This window comes from Capra hircus, chromosome 22 (assembly GCF_001704415.2).
Source record: "Capra hircus breed San Clemente chromosome 22, ASM170441v1, whole genome shotgun sequence".
NCBI classification, from domain to species: Eukaryota; Metazoa; Chordata; class Mammalia; order Artiodactyla; family Bovidae; genus Capra; species Capra hircus.
The window spans coordinates 59,283,606-59,296,887 of NC_030829.1; the positions used below are offsets into that span (position 1 = coordinate 59,283,606).

Genomic DNA, 13,282 nt, shown 5'->3' on the forward strand with positions numbered 1-13,282 from the left:
GCTGGGAATTCCAGCCGCTGAGAGGAGGCCTGGGCCCCCTCGGGGAAGCCCGGGTGTGTGCAGAGGGGCCGTGAGTCCCCATGCCACCCCCACCGGGCCCCAGGGACAAGCTGGCCCAGGAGCACACTGTCGCCCTGTGCACGCCTGACACCGCATTGCCGCCCCACTCCCACGACACGCCAGACCCCCAGCCTGCAGGGCAGGGCCCCCGGACGGGCCACCCCCCAGACATGGGCCCATGGGCACGCGCCGGCCGGGCACGAGCCGGCAAGGACAGAAGCTGCCCCCTGGCCTGCCTTGGCCCCCAGAGTTTCCCGTCGACGAGACTGTATCTGTCAAAACTGTATTAACCCAGAAGCCTGTTTCCATCAGAGTCTCGATTCCAGAGACGCTTCCAGATAAGGCTTATCACCCGGCTGGTGCATTAGCCCCGCCAGCCAGCCAGGGGCCTGCAGATCGCAGCCGCCCCTCCTGCCAAGCAAGCCTGTGGCAGGACGCCCGCCCCCCGGCCCGTTCCCCGCGGGCAGCTCTTTCTGAGGCCGCAGCAGAGGCATTGGGGCGGGGTGGGGGCCTCTGGGGGCGTCCAGACCCTGGGTTCAAAGCTCAGCTCCACTGCACACGGGTGGCCCCCACTTCTAAACTGGAACCTGCTTCCTGGGGCACCCGGCGGGCGGGGGTTGCAGATGCCACTGGCTGCCTCAGGGCCCTCTTCCTGAGACGCAGAAGGTCTGGGGGTGCCCAGAGCCACAGGAAGTGGGCACTGCCCACGAGAGCACAGGGTGCCAGCCCCCAGGTGCCCGCCTGCCACGCTCCCCCTTCAAAGGCTGTGCCCAGCCGACGTGGCTGGGGCACTCGGGTTTTGACCGATGCCAGGCCTGATAGCGTCTCCTCCTGGGCTGCAGGCCATGCGGGCAGGCACGCTGCTCCGGAGCCGCACGCCATGGCTGGGGGCCCCCGCCCTGTGGCTCAGCGTCCCTGCCCGAGTCCACCTCTCACCTGGGGTTGCTGCTCCCCGTGAAATGCACCGGGCTGGGGGCTGCATGGCCTCTCCCTGAAGTCACCCCCTGGGGACCCCATCCTGGAGAGACAGCTGCAGGCAGGGGTGGGGGCTGAATGGGAGCAGGGCCCGGAGTCTGGCCGGCGGTGGGGAGTCGGTGACGTTCCACAGGGGCTTCCCGACTGGGATGTGGGGGCTGGGTCTGGACTCTCCCTGCCCGGCTGGCCCTCTGCTACTGTCTTGGACATGGACCTCCCACCCAGCACAGCCACACACACAGGGCCACAGCACCCTGCCCTCCCAGGGTTGTGCTCAGGGCTGACCAGGCCCTAGTCACCTGATCACAACCTGTCCCTGGTAATGCTTTTAATGCCATGTTTGGAAATTATGGTATGATGCGCCAATTACCAGGGTAAAAGGGAGCCCTGTGTCCACCTGCAGGCCAAACCCAGGGCCACTGGAGCATCTGTCCGTCCTGCAAATGTCTGCAAACGCCCTGATGCCCCGTGACCTGTCCACAGGGATGGCTGGGCTGCAGGGGGCAGAGGAGCCAGGCTGCGGCTCTGTTGGGCTCTGAGGGGCTCTGTTGGGTTCTGAGGGGGCTCTGCAGGGCTCTGTGGGGCTCTGAGGGGTTCTATGGAGCTCTGTGGGTCTCTGAGCAGTTCTACAGGGCTCTGTAGGGCTCTGTGGGGCCCTGCAGGCTCTGTGGGGCTCTGCGGTGCCCTGAGGGGGCTCTGCAGTGCCCTGAGGGGGCTCTGCGGTGCCCTGAGGGGGCTCTGCGGTGCTCTGAGGGGGCTCTGCTGGGCGTGAGGGGGCTCTGCGGGGTGTGAGGGGGCTCTGAGGGCCTCTGCGAGTCTCTGAGAGGCTCTGTGGGGCTCAGCGCCCAGCCTGGGAGCTCCTGATGCTGGCGTGTGGGGGCAGCCCCCGGCCTGCCTCCTGCCCCGTCGCACTAGCCTGGCCCCCACAACTCCCAGATACCCCATGGGTGCTCCTCTGGGAGGTGCCTTCCCTGGATATGGTTGCTCTCTCAAGGTCCAGGAGACCCCGGGGCCACCCAGGCTGCCTAAGAGCCTGACGCTTCATGGATACCCTCAGCCCACTGGTGCTGAGTCTGGGTCCCTCCTGCGGCCCCAGGCCCCTTAGGAGCCGCGGCAGTTCCTCTGACGTTCGCCTTGGGAGGGAGGGGGCGCCCGTGAAGGCAGAGGGACCAGCACGGCAAGTGGGCACCACGGGGCATTTATTTGCAGCTGCCAACCGGGCAGCCTGGGGCACCCTGAGCCTTTCAAGATGGCTCTTCTGGCGAGAGGCATGGGGTGTGGGGACAGAGCCTGCCCAGGGCCTCCAGGGAGCGCCCAGAGGCGGAGGCATGTCTGGCACTGCAGCCTGGCCGGGTCTGGGGGCCGGCGGGCACTCAGGGAGACTGGACCATGCGCTTGTGGGCGTCGAAGACGTAGCGCTTGAAGGACAGGCTGAGGCCCACGGGCTGGGCAGGCTCCAGCCGCTCTGCCTCCTCCGGCTTGGCTGCCTCGCCCCGGCCGGCACGGCCCCGCTTCTTGAGGGCGGACGTCAGGATCTTCTTGGACTCGGGGCTCAGGCCACCTGCAAGGCACAGAGGGGGAGCCTATCACTCCATCCGGTCCCCAACTCTGCAGTGACCCGCCCCAGATGGAGCCTGGCCCACCCCCCCATGGAGCCAGGACCCTGCAGCACTGGCCTGGCCAGGAACCCCCAGCACCAGCCTGGCCCAACCCCCACATGGAACCAGAACCCCCCCAGCACCGGCCTGGCCCACTCCCCACATGGAGCCAGGACCCCTCAGCACCGGCTGGGCCCATCCCCCACATGGAGCCAGGACCCCCCAGCACCGGCCTGGCCCACCCCCACATGGAGTCAGGACCCCCCAGCACCGGCCGGGCCCGTCCCCCACATGGAGCCAGGACCCCCCAGCACCAGCCTGGCCCGACCCCCCCATGGAGCCAGGACCCCCCCAGCACCGGCTGGGCCCGCCCCTTCTGTTCCCCCGCCTCGCTCTCCCACCAATGCTGGTCCGGCCACCAGCCTGTCTGGCCTGGGGCTCAGTGAGGCTCCCACCAGCTCCCAGCCCCCTGCCCGCACCCAGCCTGTGCCCAGGCCCCTGGGGCAGCCCCGCGCTCGCTGGCCCTGTCCTCTCCTGCCGTGAATGGCCCGCTGCCCTGGGCGCTCACTCTGACTCTCACCCGAGACCCCAGACACTCTCTAGCCTGGGGTGACTCTGCGGGCGGCATCACGGTTCTGCCCAGGGACCCCGGGGGGTGGGAGGGCGGAAGGAGGGGCCGGTGAGCTCCGGCTGGCGCCCCCTCCCTGGGGGCTGGCGGACGCTGTCCCCCAACTCCAGGCCAAGTGGGGCAGCCCCACGGCTCCCTGGCTCCTTTCAGCACCCAAGCCGGGTGCAGACCCGCTGTCTCCGCTGCTGGCTGAGCGACGGCAGAGCTCGCTTCCTGCTGGCACCCGCCGCCCACTGCTCTCTGTCCCCGCAGCTGGTCCTGGGCCCTCGAGGGCTCACGACAGCTGATGCTGTTCCTCCGTGCGGACGCCCTGCCCTCCCCGGCTCCAGGGCCCCTTTCTGCAGGGTTTGTCTTTATAAGAAGCCTGCCTGGGGGCAGCAGGAAGCAGCCTCTTCATGGGCTGCCCCGGGAGAACGGGCTGAGGCTCCGGCCAGCCCCGCACCAGCGGGCACCCCAGGGCCAGTCACTCCCCTTCTGTGAGCTCCGCGACCCTGCTGGGGGTCCTGGTGGGAGCGAGCTGTGCCCTCCCCCTCTGGGCAGCGAGGGTACCAGCAGGCCGCCGTGTCCCAGCACAGGCACTCACTCCTAACACACACACAGGGGCTCCATCTGCCCCAGACCCCTGGCTGGGTGTCAGGAGCCTGCGGGGTGGGGGTGGGCGCCCCCTGACCCACCTGTGCCGGCGCCTGGGGGGTCCTCCCCTCCCCGCCCGGGCGCTGGCTGGCTCCCCGAGAAGTGGAGCCCTGTGTCACACCAGGAGGACCCCTGTCCCCCCCACCCCACATGCCTGTGGGGAGCGGGGCCTGAGGGGCTGGGCTGGGCTGGGCGGGTGTGTGAACTCTGGGCCACGTCTGGGGCTGAATGCGGGCGGCCGCCCCCAGCCCATCACCTGGGAGCGGGGGTGTGCACCCGAGGCAGACTGTGGGAGATGGCGCTGCACTGGACCCACGCGAGGAGCAACCGTGGGGTGTCTGGGATGGGGACGGCCGCAGACTCAGCTGGGGCGGCCCTGCCCTGCACGGGGGCTCCGCCTGCCTCTCCACTGCGCGGGGGGCCGGGCTCTGGGACCGAGTGGCCGAGGGGCCCACTGCCCCGGGGAGCCAGGCTCCTGCTGGGCAGCGGGTTGAGGAACCGCAGGCCTTGGGCCAGGGCGCGGGGCGTGGGAAGGGCCCTGGGCCAGCCCTCCCGCAGGCGCCAGGCTGGCAGGTGCCCTCTGCCTCCGGGCTCCTCCTGCAGGGCGGGGGCTGGCACCGACCCTGGAGGACGGCATGGGCGCCCGGGCCCTCTGGTACTGCGAGGTCTGACGGCTGCCGGGGAGGGGGCTCCCGGGGTTGGCGCCTGGCGGGGAGACAGGCGCGGCCCAATCTGCGGGCCATCTCGCTGTGAGGGCTCTCGTTACCCACGGCACAGACCTCGCGCCGCCCAGAGCAGCGGAGCCGGGAGTCTACCGGGTGCTGGGAGGACGTGGTGTCTCTCGCTGCTCTCTGCTCCGTTATGGGGCGGCCTGGACGTGAGGCCAGCGTGCCGACCAGCAGCGCGCGTCCGCTGGGGCAGCTGGCTGTTGGGGTTCCCGGCAACGCTACTGGGAGCCACCTTGTTTCAGGGTGGCCTTTCCCCTCGGCCGAGAGGCCAGTGGCATGGACGGAGGGCAGATCAGGGCGTCGGTGGTCGCCTGGAAGCCTGTACACAGTGCTCCTGGCCTGGGAGACGCCGGGGGCGCATTCTCAGAGCTCAGGTCTGAGAAGGGGCAGGCAGGAAGCAGCAGCGAGACGGGAGGGCGGCCTGCAGGCCAGCGGGGATGGTGCTGTGGGCTGGCTCCCCCGCGAAGGACTAGGGGGACCCGGGGGCCCGGCGCCACGCACTGGCCACGTGGAAGTGCTGAGGGCCGCATCTAAGCATCCGGTCCTGGGGGGAGCGTGACGCCTGGGGACAGCAAGCGCCTGGCCCCGTGCTGGTGGGGCTGTGGGGCCAGGGCTCCGGGGGGACCGCGGGCTCCATGTCCGCAAGGTGCCCCCCAAGTTGGGCTCACGAGCAGACAGGAAGGGTCTCAGCCACTGAGGCCGAATTCTGGTGGCCCTTCCCACCGCCTGCCTGCACAGGAGGCGTCCCCGGAGCCACCCCGGGACCACTGCCCTGGGCGACTGCTGACCGGAGGCCGCCGTGCGGACCTCTGCCCAGGAGACGGCGCCTCTCCCCTCCTTTGCTTCCCGGGTCCTGAGTGTGACCCCACGGCCACCACACCAGGGGCGCCGCGTCTGGACACGTGCCCTGCCCTTCCTGACTCCTCCTCAGCCACCATCCCACCCAGGCTGGCTGGCAGCAGGAGCTCCCCGGCAGCCGGTCTGGGGCGAGGGCGGGATGGGGGTCTGGCCTGCGCCTGCAGGCGGGTGTGTCGGATGAAACCAGAAGGTGGGTGGGGTCCTGCCTGGGTGTGCAGGGCAGCAGACCAGGGGGCCGCCCAGCGGGAAACGCCACCCACCGGGCAAGCGGCCCATCCATAACCCGGCGGGGGCGGGGCGGGCAGGAGGGAGGGCCGCCAGGCTCCAGGCTCTCACAGCGCCTGAACCCGGGCTCAGGGGGTCCCTGCTCCTTCTCCCTAAACCCGGGAGCCCAGCGGCCTGCCCCACCCCCGACCAGCAGCCCAGCGGCCTGGGGGCGACGGGCGTGACCCTGGGGGCGACGCTGCTCCCCGCGGCTCCCCCTGGGGACACTCTCCCAGGGCCGGGCGTGGCCTTTCTCACTGAGCGCCAGCCCCACACAAAGGCACAATGGGCCGGAGGCCGCTGGCCGGGGCCGGGCTCGGTAATCAGGGAAGAATGTGGCCGTGCTGTTTCCCAAGGCCGGGCCGCGGGTGCCGCCCCGACGTGGCCATCAAAGCCGCCAAACTGCCTCCAGCTGCTGGCCTGGCTTTCATGTCGGGGCCAGCCTGGGCGAGGGGCCTCCACGCGGGTGGGCGGCTCGGGTCACCGGCCCACACAGTGGCCCCCACCTCGGCCGGCCCAAGTCCAGCCATTCCCAGGGCAAGCAGCTCTGGGCAGAGCTGAGACGCCGCGGCGGGGGCGGGGGGACCTTTTGGGGGGGTCACATCGTGGGGTGACGGGGGTTGGGGAGCTCAGAGGGACACAGAGACTGTGAGTTCAGCCAGAGCCCCACTCTAGACGGGGCGGGTGTGGCTGAGGCCACTTAAGACGGGGCCCAGGCTGGCCGGGGCCAAGGAGGATGGGCAGCCAGGCAGGCGGTGGAGTGTAGGAGGCGAGCGAGCTCGGTGCGGGGCAGGCGGGGTCGCCTGGCCCCCCTCCTGCCGAACCCCAATTCGGGGGATGGCAACTTTGGATGGAACACCTCCTCTAGGAGGCCGGGCTGCTCACGTGCTCCCAGCCTCCAGCTTGGCGGGCTGGGCGGAGGGGGCCCAGTTTCCCTCCTTTCCCGTCCTGCTATGGACCCTGTATGTAAACAAAGATGCAATTTGCTTTAAAAAGATAAGGTGATTAAGCTTTTATCAGACGTGTGCTCCACCGTCCCTGCGACAAAGGGAAACGGGGAGGCGGCAGCAGCGACGGGCCCATCTGAGGCTCCCACGCTCAACGGGTCCTCGCGGCCCTTTGACGGGCGGAGGCGAGGCAGTGGGCGCCTGCACCCCTATTTTGATGTCTTAATGTTGCCTAATTCCTCCTTTAATTTATATTAAGCTTCTTAGCAGCAACGATGAATTCTTCAAAAACAAAAAAGGACCCTTTGCAGAAATCTTCCTCACACTGTGTAAATTGAAATTACAATGCAGCTAAGGCTTTGGCGACCGGGGTGTGTGGGGAGGGAAAGCAGGGTGCCGTGCGGAAGGAAGGACTTTGTTTTAAGGTGAAAAAGAAAACCATTCTCAAGTGGGAAATGACTTGGCTGCGAGCATCAGAGGGTGGGTCGCGGGGGCAGCCTGGGCAGAGGGGCCTGCGGTAGCCTTCAACGGGCACAGCTGGTGTGGGGCTGCTGGGTGCCCGGGAACCCCGCAGCACCAGCAGCGGCTCCCGCTCGCCTCGGCCAGGGCAGGCGTGACAGGGCTGTTCCTGGGCTGCGGTCTGGAGCCCCAGGCGGGCCTCGGACCCTGCAGCGGTGGTGGGCACCCCGGCGCGGGGGAGAGCAGGCCCAGGACCGGCCTCCTGGCAGGAGCCTCCAGGCTCTCGGGCCAGCTCCCTCTCTGATCTGCCCGTGGGTCAGCAGCCAGAGACCCTTCCAGAACAAAGACCCGCGCGCCCGTCTCAGCAATCCTCAGCCGCTCCTCAGGCTGGCGTCCAAGCTCTCCCGCCTGGCCGTGCCAGCTGTCTCCTGCACACGTGTGTGCCCACACCCACGGCTTCGCCCCCACCCCGCCCAGCCCCTCTTACCCCCGCCCAGCACCCCCAACCACAGCAAGCGCCCCCACCCCGACACACACAAGTTCTGAAGCAGGCCGGTCTGCAGAGCACACGCACACACACGCACACACACACACCTCCAATAGGAGGCCCCAGAGGCAGGGCCACCGCTGCGGAGGCTCTGGTCAGCTCCTGGTGGCCACGCGCTGGCCTCCCCCCGGCCCTGAGTGGGGGGCTCCTGGGTCGGGATGAGCCAGCTCGGGGCACACACCCACCAGCCCTGCCTGCAGGAGCCCACGCTGGTCACGAACCCTCCTGCGGGGGCCTCCTCCACTCACAGCCCCCCGAGGCTGGCGGGTACGGGCCTGGGACCCGGTGGCCCCACCAACACAGTCCCCACTGGCAAGGAAGCTGAATCTGAACCCTCCAGATACTCACTCCCTAAATGCGCACTCTCTCTAACAGCAGTTAATCTTCAATTAAAATACCTAGAGCAGAAACTACGATAACTGGTTTAAAAGGAAGAGCTTATTGACAATAAAAGTCTTCTTCATATTGCTTTTCTTAAAAAAAAATTCCACTTATTAAAACTGTCATTTTTATGAGTCGGGAAAAAGCCTCATCTGGGGTAAAGAGGGGGCACAAAGGCTGAGGCGGTCGGCTCCAGGGCCCGCGGGTGGCAGTCTGATCACGTACCGGCCCCAGCTCCAACGCGGGCGGGTGGGCTGCAGTCCGGACTGCCACAGGTGCTGCCCGGAACACAGGGGCTCCGGGGTCCACCCTCCCTGGCCAGGGCAGAGCGGGCTGGCTGGCTCTCACAGGCCCAGGGGAGGCAGGTGTTGGGGGTGCCCAAGCGTGCCCTCCAAGGCTGGTGGCACCGTCACTGCGTCCCCAAGGCGCGGCTCTGACAGCCATCCGCCACGTGGCCGCAAGGGTCCCCGACCCTGGGCACCTGGCACGGGCCAGTGACACCTGACTCTCGACGTATCAGGGTTCCCCTGCCCTCACGTTATCTGGTCACCCACCGCGTCTGGCCTGATTTTTTGACCCTCTCTCCGCCCCTCCAGCCTGGGTCAGACCTTCCTCCTGGAGCCAGGACCCCCAGTCACCTCCAATCCTGCCCCTCAGAAGGCATCCCGTGCCCCACCCAGCGTCCCCTCAACCCCCGTATTCTGGGCAGCAGAGCCAGAGTCCCTTCCGCCTGGGACAGCCCTCCCCAGGCCGCCTCCCCGCCCCCTTCAAGCGAAGCTCAGTGCCGCCGCCTCCAAGAAGGCTCCCACCCTGCCCAGGCACAGTGGTCCTGTCTGCGCACAGGCAGAGGCAGCTGGGGGCTCCTTCCTGGGGCTCGCGTTCCAGGAGCAGGAGGCAGCCTCCACGGCGTCTCTGAACTATGAGGCCCACAGGAGCTCAGGGGATGCAGAGTGCTCAGGGCCGCGTCCAGCACAAAGGTCTACGCAGCACGGAGCAGGGACGGACACAGCCCATCAGCCCCGCCGGGGCCCACCGGGCACGCGTGAGTGCACACAGAGCCGGGCTCTGCCCTCGGCATGCACACTGTGCGTGGGCCCCTCTGCCGGGCACACACCTCTCGCCGCCGTGGGGAGGATGGGGCTGCAGCAGAGTGCTGGGCAGCACGCTGAGCTCTGGGGGGCGACGGGGTGCGGCTCAGCCCGCGAGGGGCTGGAAGGAGCCGGGGGCTGTGCAAACCCACCCGCGTCAGCCCAGCGGACGGCTCCACGGGGGCGGCAGGTGCCCAGCGGGACCCCGAGCCCGTTCTCCCATGGGTGCTGTGAGCGGGCCTGACTGCCCTCCCACGAGGCCAGGGCGGCAGTGGGGGCTGGAGTGAGTCTTCCTCTCCCGCTCTCCTCCGCGTCCAGGCTCACCCCGGCGCGCTGCGAGGGCCCGCAGGGAGAGGGCAAGAGTTGAGAGGCAGGAATTCACGAGCTCAGAGAGCTGCCGCCTTTGCTGGGGTGGGGGTGGGGGCTCCCTCCGCCAAAACAATAATTAATTTTTTTTTAAAGCAGCTACAAAGCCATGATTAAGCTTAGGGCCCTAAAACAAGCCCATAAAATCGAAAAATATTTATCTGGAAGGGTGGCGAGTCCAGTAAAAGCTTTATGAATGTTTTACAACTGCTCTGTCAGGAAGCTGGCCTCTCAGTCACCCCCCTTCTAAGGAAAAACGGCACATACACGCGAGCGCACGCACGGGCGCAGACACACTCACACGGGCACAGACTCACACTCACGGGCACAGACTCACACACAGGCACGGACTCACACTCACGGGCACAGACTCACACTCACGGGCACAGACTCACACAGGCACGGACTCACACTCACGGGCACAGACTCACACAGGCACGGACTCACTCACAGGCACAGACTCACACTCACGGGCACAGACTCACACACAGGCACGGACTCACACTCACGGGCACAGACTCACATGGGCACAGACACGGGCACAGACTCACACTCACGGGCACAGACTCACACAGGCACGGACTCACACTCACGGGCACAGACTCACACTCACGGGCACAGACACACTCACGGGCACAGACTCACACACAGGCACGGACTCACACTCACGGGCACAGACTCACACACAGGCACGGACTCACACTCATGGGCACAGACTCACACAGGCACGGACTCACTCACGGGCACAGACTCACACTCACGGGCACAGACTCACACAGGCACGGACTCACACTCACGGGCAAAGACTCACACTCACGGGCACAGACTCACACTCACGGGCACAGACACACTCACGGGTACAGACTCACACTCATAGGCACAGACTCACACATGGGCACAGACACACACATGGGCACAGACTCACACTCACGGGTACAGACTCATACTCATGGGCACAGACTCACACTCACGGGTACAGACTCACACTCATGGGCACAGACACACACAGGCAGAGACTCACACTCATGGGCACAGACTCACACACAGGCAGAGACTCACACTCATGGGCACAGACTCACACATGGGCACAGACTCACACTCACGGGCACAGACTCACACTCAAGGGCACAGACTCACACTCACAGGCACACACTCACACTCATGGGCACAGACTCACACACAGGCACAGACTCACACTCATGGGCACAGACTCACACACAGGCACAGACTCACACTCATGGGCACAGACTCACACTTGCATACATGGACAGAGACTCACACACAGGCACAGACCCACAGTCATGGTCACAGATTCAGACACAGGCACAGACTCACACACACAGGCACAGACTCACACTCATGGGCACAGAGTCACACACACGGGCACAGACTCACACGGGCACAGACTCACACTCATGGGCACAGACACACACACGGGCACAAACTCACACTCACGGCACAGACTCACACTCATGGGCACAGACACACACAGGCACAGACTCACACTCATGGGCACAGACTCACACACATGGCACAGACTCACACACACGGGCACGGACTCACACGGGCACGGACTCACACTCACACAGGCACGGACTCACACTCACGGGCACAGACTCACACTCACGGGCACAGACACACTCATGGGCACAGACTCACACATAGGCACGGACTCACACTCACGGGCACAGACTCACACTCACGGGCACAGACACACAGGCACGGACTCACACTCACGGGCACAGACTCACACAGGCACGGACTCACACTCACGGGCACAGACTCACATGGGCACAGACACGGGCACAGACTCACACTCACGGGCACAGACACACTCACGGGCACAGACTCACACACAGGCACGGACTCACACTCACGGGCACAGACTCACACAGGCACAGACTCACACTCATGGGCACAGACTCACACACATGGGCACAGACTCACACACATGGGCACAGACTCACACACATGGGCACAGACTCAAACTCACATACACGGGCACAGACTCACACACACGGGCACAGACTCACACACACGGGCACAGACTCACACACATGGGCACGGACTCACACGGGCACGGACTCACACTCATGGGCACAGACTCACACAGGCACGGACTCACACTCACGGGCACAGACTCACACACAGGCACAGACTCATACGGGCAGACTCACATTCACGGGCACAGACTCACACACACGGGCACAGACTCAAACTCACATACACGGGCACAGACTCACACACACGGGCACAGACTCACACACACGGGCACGGACTCACACGGGCACGGACTCACACTCACGGGCACAGACTCACACAGGCACGGACTCACACTCACGGGCACAGAGTCACACACAGGCACAGACTCATACGGGCAGACTCACATTCACGGGCACAGACTCACACACACGGGCACAGACTCACACTCACATACACGGGCACAGACTCACACACACGGGCACAGACTTACACTCACGGGCACAGACTCACACACAGGCACAGACTCATACGGGCAGACTCACATTCACGGGCACAGACTCACACACACGGGCACAGACTCAAACTCACATACACGGGCACAGACTCACACACACGGGCACAGACTCACACTCACGGGCACAGACTCACACTCCCATACACGGGCGCAGACTCACACACACAGGCTAGACACACACTCAAAGGCACAGACACACAGGAGTGTGGACTCACACGGGCACACACTGGCGGACACACAGGCTCAGACACGTCTGGCAGCGCTGTGGCCTGCACCACTCCTGCCGGCTGGGGGCTCCGCTGGGCCTGGGGCTGCAGGGAGGGGGGCCTAAGCCAGGGCCCGGGCAGCGGTCAGGCTCCCGCCCTCCTCCAGAGCTGCGGGCTCGCTGGTGGCTGCAGGCTCTGCCCTTGGTAGGCAAGGCCCAGACCCCCAGTGGGCTGCGGGGAAGACGGTTCTGTCAAGGTCAGCACAGGGCCACCAGGAGGCAAAAGGCTGCCAGGCTTGTTCTTCAGGTCTGGGAAGCGGGGGCCGGGAGCCTGGTCAGGGGAAGAGATGGGCGCAGGGCCCAGCGTTGGGGGACGTGGCCAGGGGTGCCCACAGCAGCCCTGCCTGGCTCCGGTGGCAGCTCCGTCCTGAGCTCGTGGACTAAGGCCCCGCTGACCCCCTGCTCGGGGCTGACCCCTACATCAGGGGCTGGCTCGCCTGGAGACAGCGCTTCCCGAGAGCCCCGCGTTCCTCCCACTCCAGGCCCCAAGGTGCTCTGAGCCCCGTTACAGACGGGAAGGGGCTGGCGGCAGAGGTGGGGCCGGCACACAGCAGCCAGCCTCCGCTTGAACGCTGCGGTGTCCCTTTGCCCTCGCCCTGGTCTTCCCGCAGAGCCTGACACTTAGGGCCGAGCTGTGTGGCTCCAGAGCCCACCGACTGCGTCCTCCACGAGGTGGGGACCAGGCCAGCTGGTCGTGGGGGCCCCCGGGAAAAGCCCACCTGTGCTCAGAAGGGTGGCAGGCGGGCGGGTGGGTTGGCGAGGACACCCCGGGGACGCAGCACCACGTGGGTCCCACCCGCAAGGCCCAGGCCGGAGCCACAGAAACCTCGGCAACGCTGCCTGTGCCAGGGATACGGCCACAGAGGTGGCACGGGTGCATGGTGAGGGGCTCCCGGTCGGGGCAGAGGCAGGGCTCGAGCATCTGGCTGGTCTCGGGGGAGCCTCTTCCCATCTGGCTGGTTTCGGGGGAGCCTCTTGTCATCTGGCT

The 13,282-nt window shown here is 66.4% G+C and overlaps 1 protein-coding gene across 3 annotated transcripts in view; it reads right to left on the bottom strand.

The window, feature by feature from the left end:
- The window catches only part of EEFSEC (eukaryotic elongation factor, selenocysteine-tRNA specific), a 112,984-nt gene continuing 101,919 nt past the window's right edge, over positions 2,218–13,282 (bottom strand). For all 3 annotated transcript variants that reach the window (XM_018038244.1, XM_018038245.1, XM_018038243.1), the window contains exon 7: positions 2,218–2,596. In XM_018038244.1, the coding sequence (XP_017893733.1) occupies positions 2,409–2,596 (188 nt within the window). In that variant the 3' untranslated portion in view covers positions 2,218–2,408. The remainder of the gene's footprint in view (positions 2,597–13,282) is intronic.